Source organism: Dipodomys merriami, unplaced genomic scaffold (genome assembly GCF_024711535.1).
Source record: "Dipodomys merriami isolate MVZ:Mamm:240054 unplaced genomic scaffold, mDipMer1.0.p SCAF_509, whole genome shotgun sequence".
Classification (NCBI taxonomy): Eukaryota; Metazoa; Chordata; class Mammalia; order Rodentia; family Heteromyidae; genus Dipodomys; species Dipodomys merriami.
The window spans coordinates 215,912-239,524 of NW_027206079.1; the positions used below are offsets into that span (position 1 = coordinate 215,912).

Genomic DNA, 23,613 nt, shown 5'->3' on the forward strand with positions numbered 1-23,613 from the left:
GTGCTACACACAACTTTTGTGTGGTTGCCTCCACATCCATGGATGCATCTCTATACTCAGCTGGGCCAAAACCAAACTCATCACCTCTAACCCCAGCTGAGAAACTGAGGACAAGTCCCCCTGCTGTCTCGCCCACACTCATTTCCATTCTGTTTGCTAAACATCGTTGGGATCTGTCCTCGATTCCTAGTCATCACATCTACTGCTGTCCCAAGATCTGTCCCACTGTAGTGCACATATGGATTCAGGAGTTTGAACCCTCTTTGAAAAACTGGAACTTGAATCCACCAATACCATTTCAAATGGAGACATGTTGACTTTTTTTTTTGGGTCCAGTCATGGGGCCTGAACTCTGGGCCTGGGTGCTGTCCCTCAGCTCTTCAGCTCAAGGCTAGCGCTCTACCACTTGAGCCATAGCACCACTTCCAGCTTTTTTCTTTTTGCTTATGTGGTGCTGAGGAATCGAACCCAGGGCCTCAGGCATGCAAGGCAAGCACTCTACCACTGAGCCACCTTCCCAGCCCCAGACAGGTTGACTTTTAAGTGAAATAGAAAATAGCAACAATAGCGACACAAACAAAACTAGCCCAGTGCATGCAACTGCCCAAATCCTCTGACAATACAAGACCCTCTGGGTATAAATCCCAAGGTCCAAACACTAATTGGGCTGGTGTAGACTCTGTTTGGCATAGCAGATACAAACATAAGTAAGAAAGCTCATGGCCTCCAAAATCATCTATCCTTACCTTGGGACAGGACTACATGGAATCCTTTATAGAAAGCCAGTGAGGATCACTAAAGCCCTTTAATCACAGGTATATAGTTATACTTAAAGGAAACTCATTAATTCAGGGCCTTTTTTTTTTTTTTTTTGTCAGTCATGGGGCTTGAACTCTGGGCCTGGACGCTGAACCTCAGCTCTTCAGCTCAAGGTGAGCGCTCTACCACTTGAGCTACAGCGCTACTTCCAGTTTTCTAGTGGTTTATTGGAGACAGGAGTCTCATGGTCTTTCCTTCCCCGGGCTGGCTTTGAACCTTGATCCTCAGATCTTGGCCTCCTGAGTAGCTAGGATTACAGGCATGAGCCACCGGCACCTGGCTCCCCCTTTTTTTTTTTGAAACAGAATCTCACTATGTAGTCCAGACTGGTTTTGAACTTGAAATTCTCCTACCTTGGTCTCCAGAGTGCAGGGACTACAAGTATGCATTAGTATGTCCAGCTTGAACAATCAACCTCCTTAATGGAAAGCATGCTTTTGTGGAAGATTAATGGACTTGGACTTTCCTTCCCTGAAAGAAGCAACACCCAAGGATTCTGAACAGTCTCCTGCTCTGTGATGATACTTTGGGTAAGTTTAAATTACTCTGCTACTTTCTCTTCTTAGCTCAAAGACCTCTGGAACTACTGTATTACTGTACTGTACAGCAGTGTGTTCATCTGAGAATCTTTTGTGAGAAAAAATTACTGGGTAAGTTAGATCTTTAATATCAGAAATCCATGAACAGAAATCCCTAGGAGGGAATTACTTTCTTTCTGAGTGAGATAGAAAAGAAAAGTTTAGTTAGATGAGGTCATATAAACTTCATAAAAATCTTTAAGGTTCCACATATTTATTAAAACTGTGTCCATTTTTTGGGGGGTTGGTCGTGGGGCCTGAACTCTGGGCCTGGGCGCTGTCCCTCAGCTCTTCAGCTCAAGGCTAACGCTCTAGCACTTGAGCCACAGTGCCACTTTCAGCTTTTTCTGCTTATGTGGTGCTGAGAAATCAAACCCAGGGCCTCATGTATGCAAGGCATGTACTCTACCACTGAGCCACCTTCCCAGCCCCTACTGTGTCCATTCTTAAGGTAGCCAAAGAAAAATCAGTCTAAAATGCCCAACTGTCAATTTAGGCAGTGTTGACACTTCAGCTTGACATGTTCCCAGTAGAGTATACATAGGTGGGCATCTGGTGCAATTCATTAGCCCCCACTTGGTTCTCCTCCAGTGTCTTCTCTTGAAGTTGTAGCTGAGTCTGTTACCAGTTTTCTTCTGAATTCACTGGAGAATGGGATGATTTTGCTTTTATGACTTGGCCAGGAACCACTTCATTCTGAGTCTTGTGAGAAGACATGGTGAGAACCCCAGCCATGATGGCAGGCAGAGTTGAAGAGCATCATACTAAACTTTCGAAGTTGCTATTGATGTAGTCATGAGGCTAGGTGCCAGGTTCAAGATTGTATAGAATAATTATTCTTGCCAATCAAGCTTAGATTTGTGACTCTGGGTCCAAGGTAGTTTGCCACCATATGGGTTGCCAATGAGGAGTCTTTAGGGAAGGTAAAAGGGAACAAACACCTAGATCCCTTTAAATTCAGAAGTAATGTATGAATTTGCAGAAATGAGCATAATTTTGAGTTTCCTTCTTAAAAGATGCCATTATTTGGAAAGAAATTGAAACATGTGCATTGTTATTAAGTTGGAAAAGATCAAGAAGCTTACAGAATCCTTTTAGGAAAGGTGTAGAGAAAGAGGCATTTTTGAACTTTGCTAACTGGAGTATGAATTAGTGCAATCTGGAAAAATATATCAAAACTACAAATGTACCTCACACACAACATGATGTATGCTCAGAGTTGTGCACAACGGTGTTGTTTGAAAAGCAATAGATTGAAAACAACTTAAGTGCCTACCAACAGTTAACTGGTTAAATGAAACTACCTGTATTCAAAACAACCTCAAGCATAAGGAAATGGGCTGGGTTTGAAGTGGCACTGGGTGGGACTCAAGTGGTAGAGCACTAGCCTTAAGCTGAAGAGCTGAGGGACGCGGCCCAGGCCCAGAGTTCAGGCCCCCGAGACAGACCAAAGAAAAAAAAAAGATTAGAAATTACCTGTAGATAGGAATGGTTTTCAAGTTGTATTAAGTGAAGTAATTGGGATTTAAGAAATGGATTTGATTGCCTTCCTTTATGGAAAACCTTCTATATGTCTTTGCTTATGTAGCTATAGGCTATCAATGGAAGAATGTACAACAAATTGTTAACATTTGTCCCTAACGGTAAGATGATTCATATCTAGTGTAATAAAAATTTTAACCATATGAATGCATTAGATATTCAAGAGAGAAGAAAAAGAAACATAACCAACTCTTGGGTTGGAGGCATGGCTCAATTGGTAGAGTGACAGCCAATGAGCAGCAGATACTGAGTATGAGTCCCTCTCTGGGACAAAACAAAACAAATAAAAAAGAATTTAAATGTTCAGCGTGAAGACTGTTCACGCTGTAATCCTAACCACTCAGGAGGCTGAGATCTAAGGATTGCAGTTCAAAGTGGCAGCGCGCTAGCCCTGAGCGGAAAAGCTCAGGGGCAGAGCTCAGGCCCTGAGTTCAAGCCCCACGACCAACAAAAAGTTGGTTGGTTAAGTTAAAACTAAAAGTGAAGCACATATAAGGCATACAATCCTAATCCTCTCCAAACTCTACCTCTTGCTGGAATCAAACCCAGGGCCCCAGGCATGATAGGCAGGTACTCTAACACTGAGCTATATACCTCTCTGGCCTAAGAATATCTTTTCAAGGTATCAGTATTGGTGGATCTAAGTGTTAGGCCCTGTGAGTTTGGGTTGTACTGCTAATTGAGTGTCAGTGGCCTTGGACTTTTAAGACTCAGTTTCCCTACTTGTAAAATCATCATTCTCAGAGGACTGGTGAGAACCGAATGTACATAAAATACTCAGGTCTCATGGAAAGCACTCAATAAATGGTAGTTTCTGGCCTCCCCCCCAAAAAAAACAAAAACAAACGAGCAAACCCCACCTCTAACAACAATCCCCATTCCCATTTACTCTGGTTCCTTCTGAATTAGTCAGAGATAAACCAGATAATTCCTGGCGGAGTTCTCCAGTGGTGGCGATCTGGATCTGCGGACGTCCTTTCTTCCCGCGGCCGCCGCCACCCACCCCGCAGACCTCCCACCTGTGCTGCTGAATGAAGTGCGCTCCGCGTGGGGCTGCGCGGAGCCCGGCGCGCTGTTTTCTCAGGGGTGGAGGGCGGGAAGAGATGTTGTTGACACAGTTCTCCAAAGCCTGTCACTCAGTCCCCTGCCTACTACCTCTACAGACCGTTATGCATATTAAAGAAGGAGGGGTGGGGGGGGAGCGGCAAATACAAAAGAAAAATAAGCGAGAGAGAGTGAAAGAGGGAACAAATCAGGACGCTTGAGGGGATCCACGTGGTCGCCAATCTGTAACTGATCAGAGCAGCTACACGGGAGGAGAGCGGGCACACACACACACACACACACACACGCACACACCCCAAAACCCCCGAGCCCAAGGCCAAATATACGGCCACGGAGAAGTGGTCCACAATGGTCGTCCCCGTCCCGAGCGGTCCCGGGGCTGCCGTTTGCTGCCCGCCTCCCCCCCCCCCCCCGCCCCGCACCTAGTAAACCACGCGATGTAACAACGGAATCCGGTCCCGTTTGTGCGTGTGCGCTCTGCCAACCATCTGGGCCCCATCCTGCGCGGTTGGAACGCCGATCGATCCCGGACGAGTTCGGGGAGCCGGGGGGGGCTCGCCTGGCGTCCCCCCCCATCTCCCTTTCTCTGCGCTCTCTTCCACCTCCCACCCCCGTCGTGCGCCCGGCACCACCGTCTCGCCGTTGGCAGGATGGAGGTTTTCAGCACCAGGAGGCCGTGGACCTTCTCTGGAGGCGCGCAGCACGCCCTCCCGAGGGCCGGGGCTCGCCGCAACCTGCTGTCCACGACCCTCCCTCCCTCCTCTCCGCCCCGGGCAGAGCGTTGCGAGCGGTGGGCTCGGCGTGCGGGGTGCGGGGGTCCAGGGAGGCTGCGTGACCTTCCAGCGAACTCCATCCACCCCGGCTGCGGACGGGGCGGGGCGGGGGCATGGAGGCGGCCCCGGGGCCTTGCTCCCCCCGCCCCTACTCCCTCCCCCGGCCCACGCAAGTTCTCCACGCACAAACCCCCTTCCTTCCCCCAGCCACGCAGGCTTCCAAACGCCTAGGCTGGAGGCGCCCTCCCCTCCTTTCCCGCAATAAAGTAAACCCGGCGGGCGGACACTCACGCCGGGCCCTCCCCTCCCCCGCCCCCCAACCACGCGCGCGAGCTCGCCGCCCGCGGGCCCCTCCACCGCGGGCATCTCCATGCCCGCCGCCCCCCCCTCCCGCGCCTAATCCCCGCCGTGCTGGGCGCCCCCAGCCCCCGGCGCGCCTGCAGCGGGGTCTGCGGGGCACGCCGCGCCGGGCCGCGCCGGGGAGCAGGGGCGGGGGCGCCGCGGCCCGCCTCTTCCCTCCAGGCCCCGTTAGCCGCCCAGCTGCAGCTCGGTTTCAAAGCCGCGTCCTCAGCGGAGCACGCCGTGGCCGCCGAGCCCGGGCTGGGCTGTGTGTGGGGGGACGACACAAAACACAAGGCGACCCCGCACGCGGGCACGGGGCTCGGCCGGGGCGGGGGGCTCCGTCGGGGCGGGAGGCGGCGGGGGAGCGGGCCTGGGCGGCGGGCGCGCCCCGGAGCGCCGGCGGCGGCGGGGAGGGAGGGGCCCCGCTTTATCTCGGGGAGGCGCACACGCCGCGGCCCTTTCGGGGCTGCACGCCGCGAGCCGGGCAGCGCTTCCGTGTGGCGGGCCGCACAATAAGGCCGCTCGACCTCGGGAGGCGTGCGATCGGGGGCGAACCCCGCTGGTATCCGTGCCCCGGGGCGGAGGAGAAGCCGCCGTCCTCCCGGGCCCGGCCACCGCGCGGTGCGGTCCGGGAAGCTGCTCGGGCGGGCGGGCGGGCGGCGCGGGGACGCGCGCGGCCGGCCTCGGCTCCCCGCGCTCGCGGGCGGGCGGCCCGGCTCCGGCGCCTCCGTCCGCCCCGCGGCCCTCGCCCCCTCCCCTCCCCTCCCCCTCTCCCCGGAACCCGCGCTCCGCTCCCGGCTCCTGGGCTTCCTCCCCCCGCCCGCGCCGAGCCGCTCCCGGAGGGCGGGGCGTGCAGTTATCCAGGTTGCGGGGCGGGCGGGCGCGCAGGAGGCGGCGGCCCGGGCCTCGGCATAGAGGAGCCGCGGGCTGGCGGCGGAGGCGGAGGCCCGAGGCCCGTATGCAGATTGCGGGGCGGGCGGGCGCGGCCCGGCGCTCGGCATAGCGGCCCGCGGGGTGCGGGCGGCCGGGCGGCGCCAGGCGGGTTAGGCAGGTTCCGGGGCCCGCGCCCCCCCTCCGCCTCCCCGCCCCCCTGTGTTGTCGCCTCTCCCTCTCGCTGCTTCACTTCACGGGGCGAACATGGCGCACAGCTGTCGGTGGCGCTTCCCCGCCCGGCCCGGGACCACCGGGGGCGGCGGCGGCGGGGGGCGCCGGGGCCTAGGGGGCGCCCCGCGGCAACGCGTCCCGGCCCTGCTGCTCCCCCCCGGGCCCCCGGCCGGCGGCGGCGGCCCCGGGGCGCCCCCCTCCCCCCCGGCGGTGGCGGCCGCGGCGGCGGCGGCGGCGGCGGCGGCGGCGGCGGCGGGAAGCAGCGGGGCCGGGGTTCCAGGGGGAGCGGCCGCCGCCTCGGCCGCCTCCTCGTCGTCCGCCTCGTCTTCGTCTTCGTCATCGTCTTCAGCCTCCTCGGGGCCGGCCCTGCTCCGGGTGGGCCCGGGCTTCGACGCGGCGCTGCAGGTCTCGGCCGCCATCGGCACCAACCTGCGCCGGTTCCGGGCCGTGTTTGGGGAGAGCGGCGGGGGAGGCGGCAGCGGAGAGGTAAGCGGGGGGCGAGGAGCCCCCGGACCCGGGGTCTCGACCCTCTGCGGAGCCCCTCCCCTCCCCCATCGGGGCGCCGAGCATCCCGATGCGGGAACCATCCCGGGGTCCCCGACCCGGGGCGAGTGGCCCTCCCATTTCGGGATTCCCCCCCTCCCCTCTCCCCAGCGTACCGGGTGCAGACCCCCGGGACCCCCCTCCCCCAGCCCGCCCCGGGGTGCAGACCTCCCCGGCCCAGGGGCGTCTGCCCCCTCCTCCTCAGGACCCTTCCCCAAACCCCGCAGCGCAGACCCCCCACGCCGGGGTTTCCCATCCCGGGACCGAACCCCTCCTCCTTCCACAGATTACCTCATCCGAGCGAGATTGCGCCCTCCCTCCCTCCCTGCTAGAGACCTGATCCCGCCACATCCCCGCCTCCCTCCCCGGGCAGATGTGCTGCTCCCAGGGCAGCCTTCCCCTCGGACATCTTTGGGGTGGTGGCCTCCTCCGGGGCCCCTGGGGGATCCGGGTCCCCTCCCGCACCTGGCTTTCCAAACCCAGCCCCAGCCGGGTGTCCTGTCTTGCAGCCACTCCCCCTTCCCTCACCTCCACCTCCTACCCCCACCCCACGCCCACCCCCGGCGGACAGACCCCCCCCCAAACCTTGCCTCTCCACCTGGCCCCTCTCACCTCCTTCCCCTCGGAGATAACGGTGCTGTCCCCCCAGCAGCCTCTTCCCCGTCTTCCAGGACCACAGTCCTCGCCTGCTGGTGGCCGGGGCTTGCTCTCCCTTCCCTCCTTTCCAATGAAAAGTCAATGACATCTTGGAGGGGAAATAGTCTGGAAGGAGAGGAGCTTTCTCGTAGTCCCCAGGGGGAGAAGCAGGCCTTCCCTCCAGTTCTGGGGGGGGGGGAGGGAGGGGAGGCTGGGGGGGATTGGGGCAGCATCCTCCCCGGGGACGCAGCTGCTCCCCGCCACCCCACCCAGTGGCCGGAGTGCTCGCATGTCTCCGCAGCGCCAGCTCCCCCCGCCCTGCTCCTCCTCTCGTCATTTCACTATTGATCCACCTTTCCCTAGGCCCATCCCGGGACTCGGCCAGGCTGGGGAAGCCGGGTGGGGGTGAGGAGCTCAGGGACGGTTTTTCCTTTAGTGTGGTGGTGATGGGGAGAACGAGGAGGAAGCCAAGTTAGTCCCTAGGAGTTGGGGGGGGGTCTGATTCTGATAAAGGGGATGGGGGCGGGGGAGGACCCAAGGCGGGTGAAGGGTCCGAGCTAGCTGCTTCCCGCTAGTAGAAGGGTGAGGATGGGGATGCTTTGGTGAGGGCGAAAAGGAAAGTTGCCCCGGGAAGGGAAGTTGAGTTCAGGTTCAGCCAGTGGTGTGGCGCATTTGTTTTCCATTGGATGCAGAAGGAGCAGTTTGAATCGCAGGGAAGGGGGGTCGAGGGGAGGGGGGATGCCAGGAGGAGGAAGAGCAGCTGCTAGGGGCTGAAGCAAGGGGAGGGGGTAGGGGATGGCCGCTCTGGAGTGCTCTTGATTGAAACAGAAAGGGAAAGATAACCACCAGCCGTTTCCTGCGTGCTCTGCCGTTGGTGCACACAAAATATCCTGGGCAAACCCCTTGTTGCCCGTTGTGCCCCACACCACTTACGCTCTACTGAAAGACCCTGGGAAGAAGGGAAGGGTGGAGATCTCAGGGACCCCGGCCCCTCCTCTCAGGGAGCTGACATTTTTTTTAGTTGTTCATCTTCCTGCCTGCCTCCTTTTAAAGATTGTTTCTAAGGCAGCCAGATCAGGAGACTGACACAGCCCGCCTTCTGACAGTGCCAGGACTTGCTGGGGGCGTGTTCCTCCCTGGTAGCTAGCTGCAGCATCCCCTCTCCCTACCTTTCTCTGCTCTATCTCCACCTCCTTTTCCCAGCCTTCAGAAGGCAGCTGCAGTCAGCAATGGTTGTTTGAGACTATTTATTGGTTGCTCTAGATGATTATTATTTTTTGAAAGGCCAATTCTGTATTTTTTAAGCTAACAACACAGATCCCATGTAGTTGGAGAACCAAAGGCCTCATACATGACAAAAAGACTGAACCGTTCAGGTTACTTGCATGGAGTTGGTGCTTAAAAGTGAGTTGATTTTGCTTTTTTAAAAGATACAGCAGCAAAAAAAAAAAAAAAAAAAAGAATAGACTTACATTTCATTTACCTGCTTATTTTCAAAATTGCAACTTGCCTGGTTATAAGTAGAATTTTAGCCCTATGTATGTTAAGAGTATAATAAGAAAGTTAGTCTGTTTTAAGGGGATTCTAAAGAAGCGTTTTCTTCTTGTTTAGCATGCTTTTGTAATTTGCATTGAAGGACCAAGTGTTTGCATTCCAAATATAATCACAAAAGTTCAAAAGTAGAGTTTTACATTGACAGCTTCCAATCATAGCTTTTCAAAAGACTGGTTAGAAAGAGAGAAACCTGGATTCAGGGACCTGATGTCTGGGCACCAGAATATTTGTATTTGTTGGTCTTTGACAAATCATCTTTTAATCAGGTGCAAACAGTTTCTTATCTACTGATATTAGAAGATGATTGTTAAGCTAGCCTTTTATTTTACTTAAGGGTAGTTTATAGTATAAAGCTTGTCAAGAAAGTATAGTTACTTCAAGTAAAATCCTATTGGTAAGAGGGGTATCTTTTTATTGAAAACTTTTGCCTGAATAGTACTTACTACTTTGTTATGAGACAAGTGGTTGACTTTCTGCCTTGTGCCTTAAATGTCAGTATTTCTTCTGAATTGGCCTTGAATGAGCTCTTGGTAAGCTTTGATGTGGTAGTTTGAGGCTGTATGGTATGGGTTGATGGTATGTGTTAAGTGGTAAGCCAGAGTGATGATCTCCTTTGACCTGGTAGTATTCAGTGTGGACACCAAACACTTGGTTAGACAGGCTTACACCTCAGTGATAAATTTGCAAAAGGAAGTTTAGAGATTTCTTGCTTGGCTGATAGAATTTACTGAATTCTAAAGGTTGCTTCTTAGAACGTGCTCATTACTCATGCATCAAATCTTACTAGCTGGATTCCTGATGAGATGTTATATGACTCCAGAGAGTCTCACCTATTTCCATTGTGATGAAGTGAATACTGACCAGAAGCTGCCTGTATAACTTCTAAGATTAGGTGAGAGAACTTTGCTCACTTCCCTGTTAGAACTCTCTTAGCCAGTGGAGATCATTCTCTGTAGTTGTTGGTACCTAACTTCACATCTACTGAATAATTTCTCTGATACCAACTAACATGTTAGTTCTTCAGGACCAAATTGTTGTTAAAATGGGATTTTGTTTTAATGTGTAGGTGTGGCTGGTTACTTATTTGGGCCTTCTCTGTGACAGCTCGGAAGCAGAGTTATATTTCCTTATATACTGTAAGAAGTCACAGAGGTGCACCTTTAGGGCCTCTGTTCTCTCCCTTCTCTTCATAGTGTCAGCAAGCTATCTTCCTAAGGATTGTCTCAGGAATGTCCATACTGTTGAGCTTTGCCATCTAAATAAACAGCAGGCAGCATGTCCGTTGACTGTTTTAATATAAGCTTCAGAAATAGTACTAGTCTGTGTATGAATTTCATAATCCAGTTGCCTTCCATACCGCCCCTCAAAATGTTAAAAGCATAATTTTCTTCCTGATCATAACATTGCAGACCCTAATTAGATATAAATTGAATCTGAATTACAATGTTGGTGTGCATTCGTTTTCATTTGAAGTTTCAGTTCAGTTCATGGCCTGAAGTAGGCCATGTGGAGTTGGAATTATAAGAATATAGTCTTCTAGCTGGAACGTAGTTGGAGAGTGAAGTTTTGGAGGCTCACCAGGCTTAGGTATCATGACAGAGTTGCTCCTTCATCGCCCCCCCTCCCAGCTAATCCTGAGCTTGGCAAAAGGAAAATCCAGCTGAGAACCCAGGGGAGTGACAGCAGTTTGTGTGGTCTCTCACCTCACCTGTCACTGACTGGTTAGAACACTTCAGGCAATTCACTTGTAACCTTACATTTCTCATCTGTAAAGTAAGAGAGGTGCACTCAATTAGTTGTGGACCTTTTGTTCCATTATCCCAATTCCTTTTTATGCTATTAACTTTTTGTGGATGTCAGAAGTTCTCTTGACTTTATTTCAAGCATGGAGTCAGTGAGATTGCTGGTGATTATTAATTTCAGATGGTACATTTGTCCGCTTAACTGGCATTATGATTAGGAGAAATTTCAACTTGGGAAATGTTTCATTGTGTAGAAAAGCTTAAGAAAGGACTTTGCTAAAGTTGATCCATTTCACAACAAACAACAAAAAGATAACTTTTTATTTATTTTCTTCACAGTGCTGGAGAGTGAACTTGGGGTCTTTCACTTCAGTATTCTATCTAAGCCATGTCCCTGGTCCAAAGGCTAGACTTCTCTCTGTTGCCAAGGCTGGTCTGGAACCCTTAGGCTCAGGCCATCCTCCTACCTCAACTTCCTGAGTTGCTGGGACTACTGGCACATTCCATTGTGCTTGGCTTGAAGATAAATTATTATGGTGCCTGTCCTGGGGTTTCAACTGAGGGCTTGGGCACTATCCCTATTTTGCTATCCCTTATTTTGCTCAAGGCTCATGTTCTACCACTTGAGCCGTAATCTATTTCGATCTTTGTGGTGGTAGTTTATGGAGATAAGACTCTTATGGACTTTCCTGCCCAGGCTGGCTTTGAATCATGATCCTCAGATCTCAGCCTCCTCAGTAGCTAGGATTACAGGTATAAGCCACCAGTGCTTGGCTAATTTTTTTTAATGTTTTTTATCGTGAAAATACTGTACAGAGGGGCTACAGTTACATGAGCAAGGTAATGAGTACATTTCTTATCAAGCATTGTTGCCTCCTCTTTTGTTTTTCTCCTACCATCCCTTCCCTCCCACCTCCACTATATTCCCCCTCCCCCCCTCGATTTTTTTTTTTTAACATAGAACACAGGGCTTTGGACTTTTTAGGCTGATGCTGTACTACTTGAGCTACACCTTCAACCCTAGTTTTGCTTGTTATTTTTAAGATAGGATCTTTCCTCTTTTTTTGGTGCTGGTCCCATGGTTTAAACTCAGAGCCTGGACACTGTCCCTGAGCTTGTATACTCAAAGCTAGCTAGCACTTTACTACTTGGGCTACAGCTCCACTTCCAGCTTTTTGGTGGTTAATTGGAGATGAGAGTCTTGTGAACTTTCCTGCCTGGGTTGACTTCAAACCTGGATCCTCTGATCTCAGCCTCCTGAGTAGCTAGGGTTACAGGCATGAGCCACCTCTTTCTGGCTTCAGATAGAATCTTGTGAACTTTTCTTCCCAGTCTGTCTGGAACCTTGATTCTTCCACTCTCAGCCTTCCAAGTAGCTAGGATTACAGGCACAAGCCACCAGTGCTTGGCTTAATGGTTGTTTTTTTGTTTTGCCAGTTCTGGGGCTTGAACTCAGGGCCTGGGCACTGTCCCTGAGCTTCTTTTGGTCAAGGCTAACACTCTGCCACTTGAGCCACAGTGCCACTTCCAGCTTTTTCCTTGTACGTGATACTGAGGAATCGAATCCAGGGCTTCATGCATGCTAGGCAAGCACCCTACCACTAAATATTCCCAACTTTTTTTTTTTCGGGGGGGCAGGGTTGTGGGGTCTGAACTCTGGGCCTGGGTGCTGTCCCTCAGCTCTTCAGCTCAAGGCTAGCACTCTACCACTTGAGCCACAGCGCCACTTCCGGCTTTTTTCTTTTTGCTTATGTGGTGCTGAGGAATCCAACCCAGGGCCTCAGGCATGCAAGGCAAGCGCTCTACCACTGAGCCACCTTCCCAGCTCCTATATTCCCAACTCTTAAGGATAAAATTTTAAGCATAATTCTGAGAACCTGTGGAACTTTAGGTATTATCTGGTATTTAGAAGCCAGTTGTGGGACTTGAACTCAGGGCCTCCTGGATGCTGTACCTGAGCATTTTTGCTCAAGGCTGGTGCTATACCACTTTGACCATAGTACCACTTCGGTTTTTCTGGTGGTTAATTGGAGATGAGTCTCGTGGACTTTTTTGTCTGGGCTGGCTTTGAACCTTGATCTCAGATCTCAGCCTTCTCAGTAGATAGGATTACAGGCATGAACCACCAGCGCTTGGCCCTACAAGCCCTCATTTTTCACTATAATTTTTTATTGCTGTAGGTTCTTAGTTATTTTTCATCTAGGTGGTATATTCCTTTAGGTGTCTGTGCTTTTGAATGATTGAAAAATCAACATATTTATAAATTACAAGTGATAGTTCCACTTTATCTGAAGTAGTTTTTATATGTTATGAAAAGAAGTACTTTGGTTTGTATTGAGCATTAGAAATGCAGTCTTTCAGTACTTTGCCTTCTCATTGAAAACCAAATGCCATGGCCTCACTTTTCTATTAATTATCTTAAGGAACTTGGTTCTGGAGGAAATCATTTGCAAAGTAGTGACATCTGATTGGAAATGAAGAGAAAATATTCCCATTTTGATCTACTTCTTACCTGGGGCGGAGGAGGGGCAGCTGTACCAGCTTCTGCCCTTGCCCTGTGGGTAGAGCTTTGCTTTCTCTGAGGCACAGCACACTGCAAAGCCTCTCTCTCTTTTGGAGACTTGCTGGGTCTTAATTGTAGGTCTCCTAATTAAGATCTCTTTGTGCCTGCCCACATTCCTCTAGTGTTGGCACAGAACTTCAGCTTCTTTCTAGCCCTTAACTGAAGGCCTTCAATCAGGCCTTTTGTGATTATCTTGTCTCCATTCTTCTTTTGCCAAGGTGGAGAGCTAGCCCAGAAACGCGGACTTGGAGAAAGGGGAAGCTTTGTGACTGTCACTACTCTAGGAAGAATCCGTCTGAGGCTTGCTGGGATGGAACCCTTCTTTGTTTGTATATGTTATTTTCAGGGATTAAGAAATGTTAAATTACTAATGAGTCTGGCGTGAGGCACCAGCAGTTTGAATCAGATTCTTAACCCTGTAGGCACTAGTAAGAAAGAAGATGCTAAAGAGTACACCGTTATAAAGTGCTTACTTGGATCTTAGACTGGTTTATGAAGCTTGATGAAGAAAGCATGTCACGGAGAAAACTGATACACTTGTGGTATTTATGGATTGGAGAAGGTTGTTATAAAGCAGATAATAAAATGAAATTATTGGTTGCTCCTAAATTGCTCTAGATTTTGAAACATTGCTGAATGAAAATTAGCTTTTAGATTTGAATTAACTTTTGGCTAGCAAAAAAAAAAAAAATTACTCTTGGAGTCTTTAACTCTTATTTCCTGGATAGGGAGCAGGAAATAATCTCTCTTCTACATTTCTCCCTGCTCTAAACTTGTTACACTATACTATATCCTTGCTAAAACTTAAACAAACAAACAAACAAACTCTATAGACACTAGTGTTTCTTAAGGCCAGGAATTGTTAGTTAAGCTTCTAGAATAGTTTCAGAATGAGAATAATTTTGGGGAAAAAAGTAGTTTTTCTTTAGTTTGCATTATATTAGTGTTCACAATACAGCGCATCTTTTCTTAGCTGCTAGAGGAAATGGGGAGTCTTTCATCAAGAGAAAGGAATCTTAAATTCTTCACCTGGACCCAGATGGTTTCCTTGACCACATCAGTATGAGGTAGGCAGACAAAGGGCTATTTTTTTTGGCTGTTAGTATTGTCATTTCATTGGCTGTGAAGGCCTGAAAGAAGGAAGTACAGAACCTTTTATGGCATGTATTAAATAAAGCTGGAGGCCTGGGCCCTTCTACCTGAGTGGGTGGTTTTATGGCCTAATTCTCTAATTGCTGGCATTTATGACAGTGGGGATGCTACTGGCCCTGTGGCCGAGGTAGATGATGCTGGGGAGGGAAAAGAGGACCTTTTGTTGGCCTTTTCATTTTCCTCCTCAATAAGGTCTCTGAGAAAGCCCTGAGGAAAGGCATAGAGTCTTGGACTAAGGGAATGACTTCCCATAAAGTGGTTCTTTATGTTTTTAAAAAGGATGAGCTGCTTTTCTTGACCTATCCAAAGAAATCCATACCACCACTGTTAAATATTTCAATGCGCTTTTTACCTTGTCAGGTTACACACCAGGGAAAGCCAGCCACGAGGCTGAGGCTCCTGTCTGACGTGCGCTTTAAAGACCAAGACATTTCAAATAAGAATTTTGTTGTGTGATTTGTAGTTGTTGTAGATGCTTTTTAAGTCCCTTGTAGGGTTAGTACTAAGTTTAAGAGGCCAAACTTGATTTAACTTTTTGAGTTCTAGATAAAAAGTTTTAATAAAGGCATAAATGTAATATAGTTAGTTGGCAGTTTTCTGTACAGGGTATAAAAATTCCCCTTTCCTTGAAATGAGTAGCTGTTTTTCTGTCTGACTAAGAGGGTGAAGGGATTTCCCCAGATATGTTACCTTTAGTTTTTACTGCTGCATGACTTCATAAGGGACTAGTGGGTAAGATCTTTCCACTTTATGTCAGGAATTGGAGTGCCTTCCATATATTTTATCTGCTTTCTTGCATTTCTGGTTTTGTGTGGCATTGGAATGTTAGGGTACAGATGCTCTGATGTCTTGCAGCAGCAAGAGCTGTGAACTTTCCTAACATTTAAGATCTAACCCTTGTCCATGCTTTGCTGAAGCACTTTTTTCATTCTCATTTTCCAGCAAAAGTGTGGTTTTTTGTCTTGAATTAAGAAGTAATGGAGCTGGGAACTGGTGGCTCATGCCTGTAATCCTAGCTCCTCCGGAGGCTGAGAACTGAGGAAGTATCATGGTTTGAAGCCAGCCTGGGCAGGAAACTCCATGAAACTTTTATCTCCAAGAAACTACTCAGAAAAAGCTGGAAGTGACGCTGTGGCTCAAGCTAGCCTTGAACAAAAGAAGCTCAGGGACAATGCACAGGCTCAGAGTTCAAGTCCCAAGATCTGCCAAAAAAAAAAAGTTATGGAACTTGTGATGGGTGTGTCATCAGGCACTTGATGTTCTGAAAAGTAGGGAGAAGTTAATCGTACATTTATAATAATATCTTACTCTTGGGATAAATATTTATATGTATCTATATTCAACTTTTGTTCCCCCATGAATATTGAATCACTTTTAGACCAGATACAACTCTATTCTTAGATTATTGCCTTTAATTATAAGCAGTAAAATCTTGTGGATAACATCTCTAAGCTTAGTTAATGAGGAAATCCTTTTGTAATCTCTCTAGGAGTTTTTACTCATGCATACACAAATACCTTTACCACTGAGAGAGAGGGAGAGTCTCATAATCTAATCTGGAATATTTGAGCTAGTATGACACTATACTTAGAAGCTGCTAGACTAGGCTTGGGATTTAGACTATCTGGGTTCAAATCCTAATTTAGCTATTTATTAGCTGAATGACCTTGCAGATTTTAACTTCTCCATGTCTTAATTTCTTTTGCAAATAAGGGGCAATTATGCTCTCAATTAGATTATTGTAAGATTTGAGATCGTGCATGCAAAGTATCTAGCACATGGAAAGCTTTAATTATTATTAGGACAGAGAAACTGAAAGGAGCTGAGTTCTGTAAATTTTTTTCTCCACTAAGATAATTGGTTTCTGCTGCTTTGAGTTATACATGTATATGTGTGTATTCACAGACTTCTCCTAATATCACTCTCCTATTTCAAGAGAAATAGATATCTTGACATTAGAATGTTATCAATCAGGTTTTATCAGTAAGTTAGGTAGAACCAAACTGAAGGGTAGCCACCCATTTTGGTGACCACCAATGGGTACCACTGGTGTCTTTACTAAAACAATTGAGATAAGACAAAAAAGGAAAAGAGAATAAAGCAGTAAATAGGTAAGTTGCTAAGAAATACATGCCCCCATGAGTTGCATAATTACCAGGCCAGGGTGGCTACGAGACTAATTAATACAGTCCTTTTAGTCTCTGATTGGTCCTAACTTTTTTTTTTTGGGGGGGGGGTCTGGTCGTGGGGCCTGAACTCTGGGCCTGGGCGCTGTTCCTCAGCTCTTCAGTTCAAGGCTAGCACTCTTCCACTTGAGCCACAGCGCCACTTCCGGCTTTTTTTCTTTTTGCTTATGTGGTGCTGAGGAATCGAACCCAGGCCCTCATGCATGCAAGGCAAACGGTCTACCCCTGAGCCATCTTCCCAGCCCCGATCCTAACTTTTTGTACCAGTGCTGGAACTTGAACGCAGGGTGTGGGTGCTGTTCCTAAGCTTTTTTACTTAATGACATTCTACCACTTGAACCACAGCTCCACTTCCAGCTTTTTTTAGTAATAATTGGGATAAGAGTCTCATGGGCTTTCCCTGCCTGGGCTGGCTTCAAACCTCCTGAGTAGCTGGGATTACAGGTGTGAGTCACCAGCATCCAGCTCCTGTACCTCTCTTTCAAAAAAGGAAAGGTTTGTTAAAACATTTTTTTGTTTATTTTATAGATTTTTACCTGTTACTTGGGCTTGACTTCAAGGCCTGGACACTGTCTCTTTGCTTTTGAGCTCAAGGCTGGTGTTCTACCACTTGAGCCATAGGTCTACTTCTGGTTTTTTGTTGGTTAATTAGACAGTTTCTTAATCCTATCTACTCAGGAGGATGAGATATGAGGATAGTGGCTCAAAGCCAGCCCCTGCAACTCTTATCTCCAATTAAAGAGAACTGGAAGTGGCACTGTGGCTCAAAGTGTAGAACACTAGCCTTGAGCTGAAGAGCTCAGGGACAGCACTTAGGCCCCCAGTTTGAGCCCCACAACTGATTTAGAGAGAGAGAGAGAGAGAGAGAGAGAGAGATTCTGAGATTTGTCTGCTGGGCCTGGCTTTGAACTGATCCTCAGCTCTCCACCTACTAAATAGCTAGGATTACAGGCATGAGCCAGCAGCTCCTGGCTTGTGATTACTTTTGAATGTATCTGTCTTTCCTCCATGACTTTATAATGCCCTAAGATATGAACCATTTCTAAGTCATTATTTACATTTTATATTCATAGTGGTGGCTTCATATAAAAGATGATCAGTGACTTTGTTGAACTAAAAATTTGATGTTTGTAAACTTTTAGGAACACTTTGCAAAGTCAGTTCAAAAGACACTGTAATTTTGCTTAGTTTAAGAAAATATCGGGGCTGGGAAGGTGGCTCAGTGGTAGAGCGCTTGCCTTGCATGCATGAGGCCCTGGGTTCGATTCCTCAGCACCACATGAGCAAAAAGAAAAATGCCGGAAGTGGCACTGTGGCTCAAGTGGTAGAGTGCTAGCCTTGAGCTGAAGAGCTGAGGGACAGCACCCAGGCCCAGAGTTCAGGCCCCACAACCAGACCAAAAAAAAAAGAAAAAAAGAAAATATGAAATTAAACCAGAAACATCATAGGATGTTTTTTTAAAGGTATTGATATGGTATAGGTAAGTGATTCTGAGGTACCTGGATAGGGTGGCATTATCATTTATGTAGATACACTTAGCTCTAATTATCCCCTTATTTGAGTGTTGTTTTCATTTCTAGGTTCCTCAGCTTAAAAGGAATAAAGAGACCTTGGAGACGATTCTGAGGAGATTCAAAAGATGATTTTATGATTGGAAGTCAGTCATGAGGAAAGGTTGAGAGAATGAAGGGTTAAAAGACAACATATAACTTCAAAATTCATGGATCCATTATTAGGAATGGTAACCAGCTGTTTTCTAGCTCCACTGATACTAAAGTAACAGAAAATAAGTTTAAGCAGAAGTAAGAATTAGTTTTTTTAAAGAATTTGTTGGTAATGATGGTTGTCATTATAGTGATGGGAAAAGGTTAGCAAAATACTCTTCGTGAGAGGTAAACTTTTACAATATGTACAAAGTGACCTCTGTAAATCGACAAATGCATTCTTATTAAGAACTTGGATTATACCTTATACTTGAATATTCCCTAAGGTACCCTATAGCCTTATTAGCCTCCCAAGAAGTATTTGGTTTGAATTGTCAATTTATGGCAATAATTAATTTTTAGTAGTAAGCTTCTAGATAAATACCTCTGTGACCTAATGATTTTTGTAATGGTTTCATAGGATAATGAATTCTTTTTTAAGTGGAGCAAAGAGAAATCTTAAACAAGGTAAACCAAACATAGCCAAAGATGTAGTCTTAATGTAGGAAATAAATACCTATAGCTTTCATGTTCATTTTTTCAGTTATAAGCTCAAGAGCTAGTAGATAGATTACAAATTCTTCCAATTTAACATATGTTTGTTTCATGTGAATGAGTGTGTGTATGTGTGTTGGTCCTAGAACTTGAATTTAGGGCCTGCATGCTGTCCCTGAGTTTTCTTGGCTTAAGACTCCTGCTCTATCACTTGAGCTACAGTCTCACTTCTAGCTTTTTTTGGTGCTTAATTAGAGATGAGTCTCACGAACTTTCCTGCTCTGGCTGGCTTTGAACCTCCATTGTCAGATCCCAGCTTCCTGAATTCAGGCATGAGCCACCAGTGCCTGACTGTGAGTTTTGTAAAGGCCTCTGACCCTTGGCTTTTGAGGCTATGTGGAGGGTTGCATCACTCAGAATGAAACCTTTTCAGATGTGTTGGGTTGCAGAAAGCATTTCCTGTACAGTCAGAATGAAGACTGTGAATGGGGATTATTCATATAGATCAACAAAGTCTGGGCCAACTTAATATTAATACCAGTCAATTTTTCTAGCAACTTAGTTCCAAGAACCTCATTGGACTATTTAAGTGTTAGGGCCTTTGGAGTTAGTCTTGGAATTGTGTATGAATTCCTACTTTTAGATAATTCGTTATTAGGTTTACTTAGAGGTAGTCTTATGTTGAATATTTTGTGTTTTACATGATAAATGTAAAATGACTGGTTAAAGGTAAAACTAGATAGTTGCAGGAATTGTCTAAATGGTGGCATAGTAAAAGGGCAGTTTAACCTCCTGTTTGTAGAGTTGGCTATCATCTGAGAAACTGATAATGGAAATATAACAAACTCATACTCTCCCATCACTTTTTGTTGTTGCTGGTCTTGGGGCTTGAACTTAGGGCCTAGACGCTGTGTCTCAGCTCTTCTGCTCAAGGCTAGCCCTCTACCACTTAGAGCCACAGCTTGACTTTCAGTTTTCTGGTAGGTAATTGGAACTGAGGGTCTCAAGGACTTTCTGGCCCAGACTGGCTTTGAACTGCAATCCTCAGATCTCAGCCTCCTGAGTATATAGGATTACAGGTGTGAGCCACCAGTGCCTAGCTCTCATAACTTGTAACTATTAGCCATACTGACATAAATTTAGAAAGGAGAATATATAACCAAAAAATGATTTTCTCCTGATTTCTTTATTCTGGAGTCTACTGTTGAAGTAATAAGAAATTTAACATATATGTAAAGTATACATAGACATATGTTAATGTCACCTAAAGTGAGCTATTCAGAATCGGGTTTTTCAAAATAATAACATGAAGCTGGGCACTGGTAGCTCACACATGTAACCCTAGCTACTCAGGAGGCTGAGGTCTGAGGTTGACAGTTTGAAGCCAGCCTGCTCAAGAAAGTTTGTGACCCTTTTTTTTTTTTTGGTCCGGTCATGGGCCCTGAACTCTAGGCCTGGGCGCTATCCCTCAGATCTTCAACTCAAGGCTAGCACTCTACCTCTGCCACTTCCGGCTTTTTTGTTTTTGCTTATGTGGTGCTAAGGAATCGAACCCAGGGCCTCAGACTTGCAAGGCAAGCGCTCTACCACTGAGCCACCTTCCCAGCCCAAGTTTGTGACACTTTTATCTCTAATTAACCACCAAAAAGTGGGAAGTGGGACTGTGGTTCCATAATGATAGAGGGTTAGCTTTGAGCAAAAAAAAAAAAAAAAAAACCCTCAGAGATAGCTCCCAGGCCCTGTGTTCAAGCCCCGGGACCAGCAAAACAAAACAAAAAAAAAAAACTACGAAATCTCTCAGCTTCATTATTTGAACTTTTTTAAAAAAAAATAGGTCCTTGACAGACTTGACTTTGTTTTGCTTTGTTTACTCTTGTTCTAACTTCACATTTGCTCCTTCATCAGACTTTCTGGAGATGGCCCTGTTTACCATTTTTAAATTAATTAATATTGTGTGTGGTGGGGGGTGGCGGTCCTGGGCCTTGAACTCAGGGCCTAGACACTTCTTCAGATTTTTTGCTCAAGGTGTTAGGCCACTTGAGCCACAGCTTCATTTCCTGCTTTTTGGTGGTTAGTTTGAGACTTAACTACCCAGGCTGGCTCTGAACTACAATGCTCAGCTCTCAGCCTCCTAAGTAGCTAGGATTACAGACAGACTTGACTCCCAGCACTGGGCTCTGTTTACTTTTAGAGGGAAGGAAGTCGTGGCTTTGGCAGTGTTACCCCCGTTGCTGTTGGTCATTGAGCCTCCTAGCTTGACTTTTGCACCAGGGTGAGAACAATATGCTAGAAGAGAAGAAGTGAAATTTTCCCGTAGACATTTGTTGATACTGCTCACAGAGAGGATAACTGCTTCAAGTGGTGTTTGAGGGACCGTATCCTCTTAGGATAGAAAGAACTGTCTCTGAAAATAAAGTTGGTGGTTGTTTAATTTTCCAGCCTATAGATCTGGTTGCTGTGTGGTACTTTTCTGTTAGAGAAGCACCAGTCCCATAGTTTTGACTAGTGACTTTTCTGCAGTACATCAGTTAGGTAGGCTAATTTCTTCTAGTTCCTCAAACAGTCTGTTCATACCTAGAAACTGAGGAGTCTGGAATTAAACTTCCCTTGATTTTTTCCCCCCCTCTTTAGATGGTTCTGCTAAGTAATTTGGGACGTTGCTAAGACTGAATAGCCTACTGTCTGGAGTAGTATGTTCAAATTGCTGTTTTGTTTTGTGCTGTTTTTAGGGACAGATGAGCTACTTTCTGTCTCCCTGTCTTGTTGGAGTTCACCTGTCTCATTAGCGTGAATGTTTTGAGCATCTCTGCTTCTTGGTCTAGTTCACATGAAGTGGGCAGGAGGGCATGACTTGTTCTCAGAGTCAGAGTGTATAACACTGTGTTTATTGAGTGACACTTGCTAGTAGAGTTGAATTAAATATTTCAAAACTGGACTTCATTCTTTTACCTTCCTTTATTCTCGAAGAACGGTGTATTATTGTTTAATCCTGCTGACCTTTTTGTGTTAATTTCTTGGCAAGTGAGCAGAGGTCAGGCAGGTTTATGTCTCTTCCTCTCTGGTGTGCACTTAGACAACCACTGTTCTCTTTGATGTGCTAATGACCAGAGGGAACTAGCCATGTCCCTTTCTGTGTATTCCCAAGGGACTGTGATGTCAGCACAATAACTGTATACATCTCCTGACCAGTTGAAATTCAGTAGCACCTTGGCTTAAAAAGTTCGCCTCTTGGACTGAGGCCGTGGCTGAAGCCATACAGCCGAGCAGCCCTGAGTTCAAATGCCAGTACCAACCCTCCCAAAAGTTTATTTCTTGATATTTGCATGTGGTCATGCTTGAGTACACTTCCCCTTACGGATTTAGCAGTGTTTTTCATTGTTATTATAAAGGTGATGAACAGAGGGGTCACCGTTTCCTGAGTCAGGTAATAAATACATTTCTTTTTGGACAATGTTACTCCTTCCTTCATTCTCTCCCAGCTTTTCCCTCCTGTTCAGCAGTATTATTTTTCTGTTCCACTTTGGGAGGTGATTTACAGGTGCTTCTACATTTTTCCTAGTAAATGACAATACAGTGGTTCATTTTCATAAATGACATTTGTAAATATAGCACTCTGCAAAATGAGAGATGAACAGAGTTTGGAAAATGATTAATTTTATTTTATTTTATTTTTTGCCAATCCTGGGGCTTTAACTCTGGTCCTGGGCACTGTCCCTGAGCTTCTTTTGCTCAAGGCTAGCACTCTACCACTTGAGTCACAGTGCCACTTCCGGCTTTTTCTGTTTATATGGTACTGAGGAATTGAACCTAGGGCTTCCTGCTAGGTGAGTACTCTACCACTAACACATTCTCAGCCCTAAAATTTTTTTTGTTTTGTTTTGTTTTGTTTTTGGTTGGTCATGGGGCCTGAACTCTGGGCCTGGGCCTGGGCGCTGTCCCTCAGCTCTTCAGCTCAAGGCTAGCATTCTGCCATTTGAGCCACAGCACCACTTCCAGTTTTTTCTGTTTATGTGGTGTTGAGAAGTCGAACCCAGGGTCTTATGCATGCAAGGTAAGCCCTCTACCACTTTCCCAGCCCCTCAAATTTATTTTTTTAAGGAATGCCTTTTTATGTTGCAGGCAGATGACCAAGTGCTAGGCCTTGAGCATTGATCATGCCTCTTCAGGGAACTTTCTAATTTCTTTCTAATAACCTCACTTAAAACATAACAGGATAAGCTGGGTGCCGGTGGCTCACACCTGTAATCCTAGCTACTCAGGAGGCTGAGATCTGAGGATCAGCGTTCAAAGCCAGCCTGGGCAGGAAAGTCTATGAGACTTATCTCCAATGAACCACTAGAAAACTGGAAGTGGCACTGTGGCTCAAGCAGTAGAGCACTCGCCTTGAGCTGAAGAGCTGAGGGACAGTGCCCAAGCCCAGAGTTCAAGCCCCACGACCAAAAAAACAAAACAAAACAAAACAGGATCTAAAGCACCAAAATCCTAGTTCTTTGCCAAGTACTTCGGAAGTTGTTGTTTGGGGGCTGAAGCGCTCAGAGCTGGTACTGACGGGCTTGTCCTCAGCGCGGTGGTGCAGACGCTCCACCCTGATGTGTCACTTTCTGAGTCACTGGCGGCAGACCCCGAGAAAATGAACAAAGAGATTGAAAACCCTCTCAGAGGACTTTCCTCCCTGTTAAGTGGGAACTAGTACCACTCCATCCTCTGCAACCTTATGTCTCTTCCATTTATCTACTCAAGGTTGCCCTGTACGCATTCCCTCTTCTCTCCTGGCTGGACTCCCCTCTCCTCTCCTTGCTTGTGTTCTTTCCTCGCC

General features: G+C 47.2%; 1 protein-coding gene across 2 annotated transcripts in view; it reads left to right on the plus strand.

Annotated features, from left to right (window-relative positions):
* Positions 1-6,256: 6,256 nt before the first annotated feature.
* Positions 6,257-23,613, plus strand: part of LOC138810769 (histone-lysine N-methyltransferase 2A) — a 78,025-nt gene continuing 60,668 nt past the window's right edge. The window contains exons 1-2 of one of the 2 annotated variants that reach the window (XM_069997976.1): positions 6,257-6,709; positions 8,708-8,806. In XM_069997976.1, coding sequence (XP_069854077.1) covers positions 6,257-6,709; positions 8,708-8,806 — 552 coding nt within the window. The remainder of the gene's footprint in view (positions 6,710-8,707; positions 8,807-23,613) is intronic. The other variant, XM_069997975.1, reaches the window with a different exon arrangement.